This window comes from Lutra lutra, chromosome 1, assembly GCF_902655055.1.
Source record: "Lutra lutra chromosome 1, mLutLut1.2, whole genome shotgun sequence".
Classification (NCBI taxonomy): domain Eukaryota; kingdom Metazoa; phylum Chordata; class Mammalia; order Carnivora; family Mustelidae; genus Lutra; species Lutra lutra.
The window spans coordinates 197,664,944-197,679,420 of record NC_062278.1 but is presented as its reverse complement, the minus strand read 5'-3'; the positions used below and the strand labels follow the sequence as shown (position 1 = coordinate 197,679,420).

General features: G+C 36.6%; 1 protein-coding gene across 6 annotated transcripts in view; it reads right to left on the bottom strand.

Moving 5' to 3' along the window:
* Positions 1-14,477, bottom strand: part of DNAH12 (dynein axonemal heavy chain 12) — a 224,768-nt gene that overhangs the window by 99,730 nt on the left and 110,561 nt on the right. For all 6 annotated transcript variants that reach the window (XM_047691438.1, XM_047691441.1, XM_047691430.1 and 3 more), the window contains 5 exons: positions 12,038-12,157; positions 9,547-9,735; positions 8,297-8,448; positions 4,537-4,675; positions 2,879-3,045 (listed from right to left, as the gene is read on the bottom strand). In XM_047691438.1, the coding sequence (XP_047547394.1) occupies positions 2,879-3,045; positions 4,537-4,675; positions 8,297-8,448; positions 9,547-9,735; positions 12,038-12,157 (767 nt within the window). The remainder of the gene's footprint in view (positions 1-2,878; positions 3,046-4,536; positions 4,676-8,296; positions 8,449-9,546; positions 9,736-12,037; positions 12,158-14,477) is intronic.

Sequence of the window (14,477 nt, the reverse complement as noted above, 5' to 3'; positions counted from 1 at the left end):
AGAAAGAATCTGAGAAAATGCTTAGAGTAGAAAAATTTAAAATAAAGTTTATTTTTTTTAATTGAGGTATAATTGACGTATGATTAGTTTTGGGTGTATAACATAATGACTCGATATTTGTGTGTGAAATGATCATCACAGTAAGTCCACTTAACATCTATCACCTTACATAGTGACAAAATTTTCTTCTGATGAGAACTTTCAAAATTCACTCTCCTAGATACTTTTGAATATGCAATATAGTATTAACTGTAATCACCATGTTGTACACTACATTGCTATGGCTTATTCATTTTGAATTGGAAATTTGTACCTTTTGACCCCCTTCACCTATTTTACCCACTCCCCAGCCCCTGCCTCAGGCAATCACCAGTCTGGGGACAGGACGTTTTTCGGTTTTGGTGGGGATTTTTTTTTACGGGGTGAGGGGTGGGGAAAGGAGAGGAGAGAGAGAATCTTAAGCAGGTTCCACACTAGGTGTGGGGGTCAGTCTCACAACCCGGAGATCATGACCCGACCTGAAATCAAGAGTCAGATGTTTAACTGCTTAAGCCACTCAGGTGCCCCTGGACAGAACATTTTTTAAAGTGGCACTCTTGGGACGCCTGGGTGGCTCAGTTGGTTAAGCAGCTGCCTTCGGCTCAGGTCATGATCCCAGCGTCCTGGGATCGAGTCCCACATCGGGCTCCTTGCTCATTAGGGAGCCTGCTTCTCCCTCTGTCTCTGCCTGCCATTCTGTCTGCCTGTGCTTGCTCTCTCTCCCTCTCTCTCTCTCTGACAAATAAATAAATAAATAAATCTTTAAAAAAAAATAAAGTGGCACTCTTATTTCTCTTTCCAATAACACTGAGTCTGTTGCTCAAATTCTGGGCATCTAGAATGTCCCTTCCTTTTGCCCTTCCCGTTCTTTCCTACACTTCTTTCCAACTTGACTTTCTGCTTGTTCTCTTCACTCCAAATCCAGAAGCATAGATGAGAGATTATTCCTGTTTGTAGCTGATTATAGGTAGGTGGACCACATGTCCCATTTTGCCTAGGACAATTCTGACTGGACTTGTCCAGTAATTATTATTACTAATAATTACTCCAGTAATTATTAGTAATACTCCTCTTTTATGCTCATAATTGTTCTAGTTCAAAACAATCATACAGCCATACTACTTACAGCAAAGTCCTGATTTTATTTTTACATCTCAGATCTCCAGAGCACATAAAAATGTCTAAATAGTATCTATAACACTTTTGTTAAAAAGAGATCCAATGGGGCACAATGAAGCTTGAAAGAAATTTTAATGAGAAAGAAATATATAGGGGCATCTGCCTTCAGCTCAGGTCATGATCACAAGGTTCCTGGATTGAGCCTCATGTCGAGACCCCTGCTCAGCAAGAAGTCTGCTTCTCCTTCTCCCTCCGCCTCTCTCAAATAAATAAATAAAATTTTAAAAAGAAAGTAAGAAATATATAAATGGCTCAATTTAGCTGGAACCACTAAGATCAAAAATGTGCTTATTACTGATTGGCCATCTTTTAACACTGAAGTTCTTACAAAAAGGGGGCAGAAGACATGGGAGAAATCTATATAGTCAGTCTATACCAGTACCTCTAACAGGAAGTATGAAAATATGACCTGGTTTTTTGCAACAATCCTAATAACTTTCAGAGGGAGCTTGTTAAGTAAATTATGGCAGGATCCACACAATTAAATCATATTAGAAGCCGACAAAATGAAAAAATAAAAAGCCAATAAAATGAGATAAACAATATGGACAGGTGCTCAAAAAATTTTAAGTGCAAATAAGTCATAAAACATTGTGTAATAGGAGTCTACTTTTTAAAATAAAAATATGTTTGCATAGAAAAAAAAACCTTGAAAGAATAGGGAATATACTATTAACAGTAGTTATCTCCTGAAGGCAGGAGTCCCAGGTATAATAACAAAGTAATAACAAAAGTAATAACAAAATGAAGTAATAACAAAAATGTATTTCTGAAATATGACTTAGCTTCAAAATTAGTCTACTCTTACGTTAGATTAAAAAAATCATGTATACTAGGGAGTAGAAAAGTATATTTAAGAGGAGAAAATGAAGAATTACTAAATCCTAACTAAAAGATACAATGTCTTACATGTTGGAAACTAACTACAGCATCATAACAATGGTATGGAGGGTGGGCACCTAGGTGGCTCATTCAGTTCAGCATCCACTCTTGATATTGGTTTAGGTCATGATCTCCTGGGTCATGAGATCTGGCCCTGCACTGGACTCTGCACTCAGCAGGGAGTCTTGTTGAGGATTCTCTCCCTCTACTTCTCCCCCCTCACAGCACATGCATACATTCTTTCTCTAAAATAAATAAATCTTTTAAAAAAATGGGAATGAAGGGAGAGGAAGAGTTATCTATGGAATTGATGTCAAAACCAAGCTATCTCAAGGGTACAGTACTCCCGAATAGTCACAGAAAATACAGAGAATTTAAAATGGCAGAAACATAGAATGCTGATTATGATTATGGTTGAAGCCTACCCACAAATTCTCAGCTCTGGGAGAATATACTTTGAAAGATGTAATCGGTAAGTTATTTTCAAGGATTGAAAATAATAGTTGAAAAGGAAAGAATTTATTCCATTATTGGATAAATTCATTTCTTATACTGGATTATTCATCCCAGTAATCTAACTCACACATTCACAGGAAAGAGCGTCATAAAAAAGTACAGAAAAGTCTTCCAAAAATTTCCATATAAGAAAATCTGAATAACCATTTTCTTCTATCAGTAACTTGAAAAAGTGTATTACTTTGATGTGAGAAACCAAAATTGAAAAAGAGAACAAAAATGACTTCAGCATGGCTAATTAAAACTCCAGTTAAATAGTTACCAGTGCCCACAGTCAAAAAATTGTCGTAGTAATTCAATAGGAGGTTGAGCTCCATATTTCTCCAATGCAGGCATATTCATGTCATCTATAAAAATTACACACTTCTTTCCCATTGGTGGTCCAAAAACTCCTTTGCGTCTTTTATCCAGTCTAGCCATAATAATATTCTAAAATATAAAGAAGAAGAATGTTTAAAGCCATTCTAAACACCAAGGGAAAAAGAATTTATAGTCTATATAAGGAAATAATGTCAGGAAGCATTATGTGTGTGTTTACATTTACTCATTTTTAGGATGATATCAAACCTTCTATTCAATATCAAAGAGCATTTATTGAAATCCTTTTATGCACTCAGAATTGTTATATACAGGGGTGCCTGGGTGTCTGCCTTCAGCTCATATCATGATCCCAGGGTCTGGGGATCGAACCTTATGCTGAGCTCCCTGCTCAGCAGGGAGCCTGCTGCTCCCTCTCCCTCTGCCCCTCCCTGCACTCATGCACATGCTCTAATAAAAAAAATTCCTTAAAAAATTATTATATACATACATATTTATATTGCACACAAACACAAAATATTTTCCTCGTTGGATACCCCAACATCTCTTTAACTTTAACTTATTCAACATCTAAAAGCCCTGATCTAAATTTGTCATATTTTGAAATTAAGGGAATTCTATAGGCTTAAAAAACCAGAAATGAGTCCCATAATTCAGGTGAGAATGGACATGAATTTAGGCATGGATGATTATAATAGTGACTAGAAAAGGTCTTGTGCAGAACTTTCAACTTGGCACAAAGAAGGGCATGAACAACCACATGATTCCTGTCACATAAGGTCATACAACAGTCCATGGCTTGAAAGATCTTTCATGGACAGAGTCAGTAAGCAGCAAATGTCCTGAAGGATCATCTAGGAGAATCTAGAAGAACAATTCAAAGTTCTCACTCTTTTTCTACCCACCCCCCCAGTCTCTTCTCCAGTTAAGAAAGCAACTGTGGCTTCTTCTTGGGCTTATAAAAAAGGATGACAAAGCTCAATAATCCAGTATTAATGCAAAAATGTTCCCTTGAATGTGGTTCCAACATTACATGCTCTTGGAAATTGTTAGTTAATTGGTGTGTCTTTTATCCTTTGTTTTTTTTTAAATAGATATGTTTAAAATAATTTATAACTCAGGAATTTAATGAATAAAAATGGGAACATAAGATTTTTTAAATGTTCTCTTGAACTTTTGTCCTTAAAACTTTTTTTTAAAGATTTTATTTATTTATTTATTTGACGGAGAGAGACAGAGCAAGAGAGGGAACACAAGCAGGGGGGAGTGGGAGAGGGAGAAGCAGACTTCCTGCTGATCAGGGAGCCTGATGTGGGGCTCAATTCCAGGACCCCAGGATCATGACCCAAGCCGAAGGAAGACATCTAACAATTGAGCCACCCAGGCCCCCTGTCCTTAAAACTTACTTATAATGCCAAAAACAAAGGTTCTGAAATTTCATTTAAATTTATAGAAGACTTACACAGCTGCCTTTGTATATTTAATATAAGTAAAATATAATATAAATTTGTATATTTAATATACAAATTTTAAACACTAATCAAATAAGGCAAAAAACCCAAAAAGTTAATTATGGACCCATGTTTCTGGCTTTAAACTAACCTGAACCTGGTTGGCACTGGTCCGTGCAGAGAAATTAACATAAAAAGGGAAATACCGGTCCTTTTCCAAGTGATTCATTAGTTTATCCTTCACATATACTGATTTTCCTGTACCCGTCGGACCCACGAAAAGCAATGGCCTTTATGAAAACAAAAACATATCATTAAAAAAGAGAAAAAGCCAGAATACCATTTCTACTACAGAAGGATGAAATTTGTTGAAAACTTAAGTAATGAAATCACCTTCATCTAAAGATTCATTTTAATCTACCACTGTTATTTCATGTGAGACCAGTGAAAGTGACAATTGGCACATACTTTTGCTTCCTTTTACTGAGACTTTAGTAGTAACAAACTATTATCTGGACAGATGTAACATTTCTATACTCCAAAAACACTCATAAACAAGTAATACATGCTTTGCTTTACAGCAAAGAAAGCTAAAGTTTGTCTCCTCAGAAAAGCGATGTATTCACACTTTTTATTTGGAGGTAGAGGCAAGAGGGTGCAGTACAGAAGAGACAAATAAGATGACATTAAGACCAGTTTAGGCTGTTTCAGAGCGACCAAAAACTAGGTGACAGTGAAGTCTAAAGCTAATAGTTACAGTATACATGTTGATAGAACTTTAGAATCTAAAATAGCATTTTAGAATGGCCTTTAGAATCATTTGTCCAGAAGCAAACTCTAAGGAATTCTCCATTCAGTGGGGCCTCAAGGCAGGGCTTCTCATTCTTGAGTGATCATAATTAATTTAAAAAGGAAAAAAATCCTCTGAATTTATGTTCACAGAACTCTGGGGGAATTCCAGTTTAGAAATACTGTTTAATGATTTAAAAATGTAATACTGACCTTTTGATGGATAACTTGGCATCATCCAATACACAAAGACAAACACAAGGACTGGAGCTAAAACTGAGCACCAGAGGTCATCTAAGGGACCCAAATTATGGTAATACTAATTTTAAAAATTATAATTAAAGTACAAACATAAAATTAAAGTTCTTTAGAACTACAGTGGCCCCTGAAAGTTCACCTACATGTTTCAGTCTGATTAACAGTTGCCTTATGGAAAGTTATTTATTTAAAAAAATTTTTAAATAAAATACTATGCTGAACTGGGGGCCCAGGGACCAATAGAAGAAATTTTTAGACAGTGTTCTAAAAATTCAGAGAACCTGCGAACTTGGATGACAAAGGGTTATATACTTACTTTCACTATCCTTAACTAAAATGGAGCAATTTTATCAATCGTACCTGTGTCTTTGTCATTAATAGAAATCACAGACATTATTCTAAATATTACAATGGTTACAGTTATCTCAAAAATATCACTTACACTTATTATTCCTTTGAAATTACGATAGGCATCAGACCCACTGATAGATTGTATTAATGTGTCAGTAAAGCAGCATATGTATTACTACCATAGCTCAAATCTGTTAATCAAGTCAAAAAAATGGGCAGAAGACATGAACAGACACTTCTCCAAAGACATACAAATGGTTAACAGACACATGAAAAAATGTTCAACATCATTAGCCATCAGGGAAATTCAAATCAAAACCACACTGAGATACCTTACCTTACCCCAGTTAGAATATAGCAAAAATTGACAAGGTAAGAAACAACAATTGTTGGAGAGAATGTGGAGAAAGGGGAACCCTCTTAACATTAATGGTGGAAATGCAAGTTGGTACAGCCACTTTGGAAAACAGTGTGGAGGTTCCTCAAAAAGTTAAAAATAGAGCTACCCTATGACCCAGAAACTGCACTACTAGGTATTTATCCCAAAGATACAGATGCAGTGAAAAGGGGCACATGCACCCTAATGTTCATAGCAGCAATATCCACGACAGCCAAACTGTGGAAAGAGCCAAGGTGCCCTTCAACAGAAAGAATGGATAAAGAAGTTGTGGACCATATACACAATGGAATATTACTCAGCCATCAGAAAGGATGAATACCCAACTTTTGCATCAGCATGGACAGAAATGGAGGAGATTATGCTGAGTGAAGTAAGTGAAGCAGAGAAAGTCAATTATCATATGGTTTCACTTATTTGTAGAACATAAGGAATAGCATGGAGGACATTAGGGGAAGGAAGGGAAAAATGAAGGGAGGGGGAAACCAGAGGGGGAGATGAACCATGAGAGACTACGGGGTGGGAGGATGGCGAGCCTAGTGGTGGGTACTAAGGAGGGCACAGATTGCATGGACCACTGGGTGTTATACACAAACAATGAATCATGGAACACTATATCAAAAACCAATGATGTACCATATGGTGACTAACATAACACAATAAAAAAAAGGAAGAAAAATTTAATATTTTAATGTGTTTCAATAATATGTCCTTTCTTTTGTAACTATTTGTATGTATTCATTTAAAAGCATTATTCTAAAAATTTTTTTTTAATTTTTAAAAAGCATTATTCTGGCAAATGGCTCATGGCACAGAACCATTGCAAATTCTCAGAATTTGCAAGTCCATTCCTTGCCTTTTTCTTTTCAGTATTAGCCTCGAAATGCAAAAATGTAACAAATAAGCACTGAGTAATGTACAGAACTGCTGAATAGCTGTACTGCACACGGGAAACTAATATAACACTGTATGTTAACTACACTGGATTTAAAGTGCTTTTTTTAAAATGTAACAATAGGGATACAATAATATTCCCTCATGAGCTATTTTTCCTATGTGTGTGTGTTTTACTAAACAAGATAAATTTGTCAGAAAATTCACTAAGAAACAGGTTCTTCTTATTTCTAAGATTTATTTATTACTTATTTGACAGAATGAGAGAGCACAACCGGGGTGGGGGCAGCAGAGGGAGAGGGAGAAGAGCAGGGAGGTTGATGCAGGGCTTGATCCCAGGCCCCTGGGCTCATGACCTGAGCCAAAGGCAGCTGCTTAACCGCCTGAGCCACCCAGGCACCCCAAGAAACAGGTTCTTCATAAAAAAAACAAATCAATCATGACATTCATGCATATTATATAAGTTTCTCTAGCTTAAATAGTATTAATGATAAATTATGCCTAATGTTTTAAAAGAAAAATAACTACAAGAATGTTATTAGGAAAGCTGGTATGACTATGTCTATAGCACATGCCAGGCTTTTGATCAGTTTCATGTCATCTTTGATGTGCTCTTCTAAGTCTGAGATTTCCACGTTCATCTTAAGTTATGAAGAACTGGCATAGGACATACCTGAGAAACGCTAAATGGGAGAATGTGGATCATAGTTGATACTCAGGAGCAATACAAAACATTTAAGGTAGAATGCTTGCCTATTTACCAATAACACTTTTAGTCTGCTGTTACTAATACAATAAATATAAGACACCAAAGTTTTTGGTGTAGGCAATAGAAAATCTGGATTCTAGGTTTTCCACTAGTAACAGAGGTCGCTGTGGGCATGTCAATTAGTTCCTCAGGGTCTGTTATCTGAAAACAGGTGACCTCCAAGTTTACTTCAAAAAGTCCTATGATCTGGGGCACCTGGGTGGCTCAGTGGGTTAAAGATAGGACTCTTGATTTTGGCTCAGGTTATGATCTCAGGTTTGTGAGATCGAGCCCCACATCAGGCTCTATGCTGCCTCCTTGGGATTCTCTCTCCCTCTACCCCTTTCTCCCACTCTCTCCCTCTCTTAAAAAAAAAAAAAGAAAGAAAGAAAGGAAAGAAAGAAAGAAATCCTATGATGCTATTAGAAAGGCACGGTTATATTTAAAATGCATGTCCATTACACAGTTTCTTACTTTGCATAGGTAATACTCAAATCCATTAGAAATGTATATCTAATTGTGTCCATTGTAGGGACTATGATATCTTGAATCTTGACAAGTTTTTCTCCTAAATTAGTACTTTTAATTAATTCATTCCAATGGAGCCAGCGTCCTCGGTTTTTCAACTACAAGAGAACATAAATTTTAAAATATAACAATGCACTTGATATCAGAAAGGCTAACATACTGATATCATATTTGCTTTTCAAAACCTTAGTTTATCATAATAATAAAATCTTGTAGTAATGATTCACCTAAAATAATGTATATAACATTTTATAGTCTTAAAGTAGATAAATAAGTACCCATGAACCCACCACCCAATTTAAGAAACAAAAAATTTTCTTTGGATTAATTTTCCCTCTGCTTCAGTGTAATGGCTGACATCAAAGAATTTTCCTATTTCCTGGCAAATTGTACATGTATATGGAATGTGTCTGGATGGTGGTAGTTTTGCATGTTTTTTTAGTAATTCATATTCTTAATTTTTTAAGTTTTAGCTTTCATTTCTGCCACATATGCACATATTTTAGAGTCAGAACTTTTAAAGAGGCTGAGAAAAACAGTTTCCCACTCTCATTTTCTCTTCACCAGCCACTACATTTTTACCTCTTTAAGCTGGACATTTGGGGATTCATCCCCAACTCAAAGATATGCTTATGTTATTGCCTCCTGATTTTTTGGTTTTAGAGATGATTTTATTGACTTCCCACTGTGACTAATGAGGATGAAACTCTTTCTGGTCATATTTTTAAAATTCTGTATCAGCATGGTGTTGGGAAAGATTCCTACACTGGTAGTCAAGAGAGCTAGATTCAAGGTCCTGGTTCTGCTAACCACTTGCCTTCCTAGGCTTGCCTCTTTATCTGTAAATCCTGAGATTTAGGTTAAGTTGTACTTAAGGCTCTCTACAGATCTCATGTCTCTGTGAAGTAAAATTTGCATGAATCAAATGATTATTCAGATGCCTGCTGTTTAAAAGAATCTTTTTGTGAATTTTTTAAAGTGGAGAAAATAGATTTAATTTAAATCTATAAACTGTAAAATAGCCCTAAAGAAAGTTTATCTACATGGTCCACAAGTTAAAGGTGGAGAAACTAAAGAGAAGGACAAAAACGCCAACCACAGAGGTCAAAACATCACTAGGATGGGAACCCAGATCTGCCTTTAGAGCCAATACTTGGAGTTTTAGAACTTATCATAACAAACATTTTATATCATACCTCATACATGTAGTCATAAACCAGACCTTTTTCATCAAACTGGCACTCCCATTTACCCACAGAGTCAGGCACTGGGTTGTATCCGTCTCTTCCCTGTATGATTGACCGTAGGAAAGTATCAAAAACGAACCGACCATTTGTATCACAACTTGCTCCAATGGACCAAATCAAAGAAAACATAAAGCTAGCCTATTGGTTAAAAAGAAAAGTTTAATTTAAACTAATTATTTAGAAGAAATTTTTAACAAATTAAAATTTAACATATTAAGGGGGCCTGGTTAACATATTTGGAAAAGGCCAGGTATGCAAGTGGAATGGAGCACAGCTAAGTCACAGAATTATTTCTCTGGCATTATCTATCTAAATGTAAAATGCCCATAGCAGGGCCCCTGGATGGCTCAGTTGGTCAGGCATCTGCCTCTTGATCTCGGCTCAGGTCTTGATCTCAGGGTTGTGAGTTCAAGCCCCATGTTGGGCTCCATGCTGGGTGTGGAGTCTACTTAAAAATAAATAAATAGGGGCGCCTGGGGGCTCAGTGGGTTAAGCCTCTGCCTTCGGATCAGGTCATGGTCTCAGGGTCCTGGGATCGAGCCCCGCATCAGGCTCTCTGCTCAGCGGGGAGCCTGTTTCTCTCTCTCTCCACCTGTTCCTCACTCTGCCTGCCTCTCTGACTACTTGTGATCTCTCTCTCTCTCTGTCAAATAAATAAATAAAATCTTTTTTAATTAAATAAATAAATAAAAACATAACATGCCCGTATCAAATGATTTAGGAATTCCTCTTTAAGGAGTTTACCCTTAAATATATTCCCACCTGCCAAAATGATGTATGTACAAGAACATTCACTGCAGCACTGTCTGTGCAGCCAAAAATAAGAAGCAACTGTTTTCAACTGGGGTCTGTTTGATAAGATTACGTTGTGTATTCTGGACTACATGGCAGCTGTTTAAACGAGTAACTCAGTAAGCATATGAGTACGGAACAATCTCCAAGATATACTGCAAAAAAAGATGCAAATCAGTATGTGTAGTACGCTCATGTATAAAAATGTATTAAAGAAGAGAATGGATCCAATACCTCTAGCAGGCTACCTAAGGCACTGATAACAGTGGTTTCCTTGAGGGTGGCTACAGCATTGATACGGATAGAAAGCCTACTTTCAGCTTTTGAATTTTACTCTAGGTACGTGCTTTATCCTGTTTAAAAAGTCTTTCAAATACACACATACATGCGCGCGCGCGCGCACACACACACACACACACACACACCATCATCAAATATATATTTTGTTTTTCTTTTAAATAACTTCTTACCCAATGTGGGACTTGAATTCATGATCCTGAGATCAAGGGTCACATGCTCTACTGACTGAGCCTGCCAGGAGCCCCTCAAATATATTTTAAGAGAAACTTTTTAACCAGTTATCAATTTATATTAGTCTTTAAAAGTAATTCTGAACCATTTAAAAAATTAAGGGAGTTTAGGCTTACCAATAGGATGAAACTTTATATGGATAGAGATATAGACACAGATATAACATGAAGGTCGTATATATAGGTCTATCTCTCTATATACAGATACAGATATAACATGAAGGTTATAAAAGTGAACTATTCCTAAAATGCTTTTATTTTACAAATAGGTAACACAGATAGGTATGGAACAATATTAAAAACTAGTTCTGTGACAGGCAGTTCCAAACTTTGGGAGAAAAAGAAAAATAAATAAACTATGCTTCAAACATGTCTGTTCAATTTCTTCTAATAACGGTGAAAAGGGAGGAGGAAAGGTGGTGATGATCAGCAGGGAACCCTGGAATGTGAGGTGTCTGAGGGAGAGGACTTTCTGTGGTGACAAGGTGAAGGGGAAGCACTGGGAGGGCACCACTATCAACACAGAGTAGAAGATAAGGTAGACTCAGTAAAGAAGACGAAGGTATTTCTGAATAAGGTAGCAAATGGGAAAGAAGCACAGACCAGGGAAGAGAACCAAATACTCTATCCTCTGGCTCCCTTAGAGTCCTGTTCTGTGGTCTTCTCTGACCTCTAGACATTAGCTACCTGAAGCCCTAACTCCCCATCTAGCGATGTGTTCTATGAACCCTGCTGGCAATGCTCCACCCAGCTGGTTGGATGCCTGGTTCTGGGTCTCTTACAACCAGCTTTTAGCAGCCTACATCATGACTTAAACTTAAGACAAAATCAATTCACCTGAAGTTGTTAATGGATTAATATTAAGTCACCTTATTGTTTATCAAATTATGATCTTTCATAAATAAGAAAACTATTTGGGTTCATTTGCACATATTTTACTTTCCTTAAAATGTATTTTAAGTCAGAATACCAGGTCAGGGCTACTTCAATGTCTTCAGCTATTCCTTTGGTGCTCACCAAAAAACAGCTCTGGATCTTATGTCTTCCTCAATGCAATGATCATTTCCAGAGGCAAATTTTATTCTGCAAATAAAAATCATATTAAGTATAAAACCTACCATAATCCAAACACGAATATGCTTGCTTGTAGGATCATTTTCCAGGACATTACAGAGTAATACTTCGAATAGGCGTGTGAGAGATACAACTGCATTGCTATCGCTTGTAGGAATCAGTTCCTGCAAAGTGAAAAGAGTAAGATACTTTACTTTCATTTTCTTTGGAGAACAAAAAAAAAATATTTCATAAAAAATGACAAGTGTGGGTGAGGATGTGGAGAAAAGGGAACACCTGTGCACTGTTGGTGGGAATACAAATGGTGTAACCACTCTGGAAAACAGCATGGAGGCTCTTGGAAAAAATTGAAAATAGGAGTCCCATGTGATCCAGTAATTCCACTTCTGGGTATTTACCCAGAGAAAATTAAAACACAAATTCAAAAGTATATAAGCACACCTGTACATTGCAGCATTATTCACGATAGGCAAGATATGTAAGCAACCCAAGTGCCCATCGATAGATGAATGAAGAAGTATGGTGTATATATACAATGGAATGTTATTCAGCCTTAAAAAAAGAAAGATCTTGCCATTCTCAACAACTTGGACGGACCTACAGGGTATTATGCTAAGTAAAATAAGTCAGAAAATGAAGTTAATGGAATGAATTTGTATTTTGGAATCATAATTCTGGTAGAAGATGTAGACTAGACTAGAACAGCTCTATTATGTTGATTCAGGTAGGAAATTACAAAGGTCAGAACTGAGGCTATCATAAGAGGAAGGAGGGGTGGTCAGAGGAACCTGGATGGAGAGGAGAAGAGGACAGACAAAAGTTAGCAAGGAGGAAAAAGTCAATAGATGCTGGGGACTAACTAGATGTGAAAAATATGGGAATAAATTATGAGAAGAAAATCCATCACTCATCAGAAAGATGGTTTAAAAAAAAGATGGAGCCTATTTTCTATTATTTGCAACACATTAGTTTTAAAATGGAAAAATTGAAAAATGACTTTATATTTTCTCTCTGAAGACACTGTACAAAATTTTCATGAAGTGGAATTCATTTTTTCTTATGTGAATATTTTTCCAATCTCTAAAATAATATTTTGGGGTGAAAAAAATCTACTGAATAGCCCTTTTCCCTTACCAATATCAATATACTTATACATAAGTGACTAATGTGTGTGAATGTGTGTGTGTACATGTGAAGGGGCTTGAAAGGTGGTCCTCAAAAAGAGAGGACCATGTCATATCCCAGGAACTCATGAACGTGATCCTATTTGGAAAAGGGGTCTTGGAAGATGTAGTTAAAGATCTCAAGATGAGGAGATCATTCTGAAATATCTGACCCTAAATCCTTTTAGGAATCACACAGTGAAGGGACAGAGTAGAGGCCAGGTGAGCTTGAAGGAAGAGATGGGAGTTAACACAGACAGTAGGCAAGGAATGCCTAGAGGCCAAAGCTGGGAGACGTAGGAAAAGATTCCCCCTTAGAGCTTTCAGAGGAAGCTTGGCCCTGCCAACATCTTGATTTCAGACTTGTAGCCTCAGGACTATGACAGAATAAATTTCTGTTGCTTCAAATCACCAGGTTTGTGGTAATTTGTTATAAAAGTCCTAAGTAACTAATATATAAAGTTTTCTCCTAAACTACTAAAAATACATGTCAATTTTAAAAGCCACATATTTAAAATACTTTTAAGATATGGAAAATGATTGGGAATTTTAAAGCTTTAGTTACCATAGTTTTATCCAAAGAGTTCAACAGGCACTCATTTTACCTCTCAGTTTATTCAGGTACAACTTAAGCAATAGAAAACCAAAGGTGAATATGACTATAATGGTGGTGGGTAAATCACTTTTAATTCTGCTATAAAAGATAAAAGCTAAAAGTATTTTTTTTTTAAGATTTTATTTATTTATTTGACAGACAGAGATCACAAGCAGGCAGACAGGCAGGCAGAGAGAAGAGGGAAAGCAGGCTCCCTGCTGAGCAGAGAGCCCAATGTGGGGCTTGATCCCAGGACCCTGGGTACATGGCCTGAGCCGAAGGCAGAGGCTTAACCCACTGAGCCAGCCAGGAGCCCCTAAAAGCTAAAAGTATTAAAGCTACAATAAATTATGTTAATGGATACATAATCCAAATCAATGTTACTCTGACATCAATAGCATATGATGTGGAGGGGACCCGAGGTAAAAGTAGAGAGTTCTGGTATACAAATGAAGTTATTAGCTTAAAATAGACTGTTCTAACTCTAAGATACTTTACATAAGCCCCTTAGTAACCACTAAGAAAATACCTATAGAAATCACACAAAAGAAAGAATCAAAACCTATCAATACAAAAACAAAATAATGAAACACAAAAGAAGGCATCAAGAGAGAAAAGAAGGACCAAAAACCAAAAGACAAACAGAAAACAGTTAACAAAGTTGCAATAGTAAATCCTTCCCTATCAAAATTACTTTAAATGTGAGCATCTTAAATTCCCCAATAA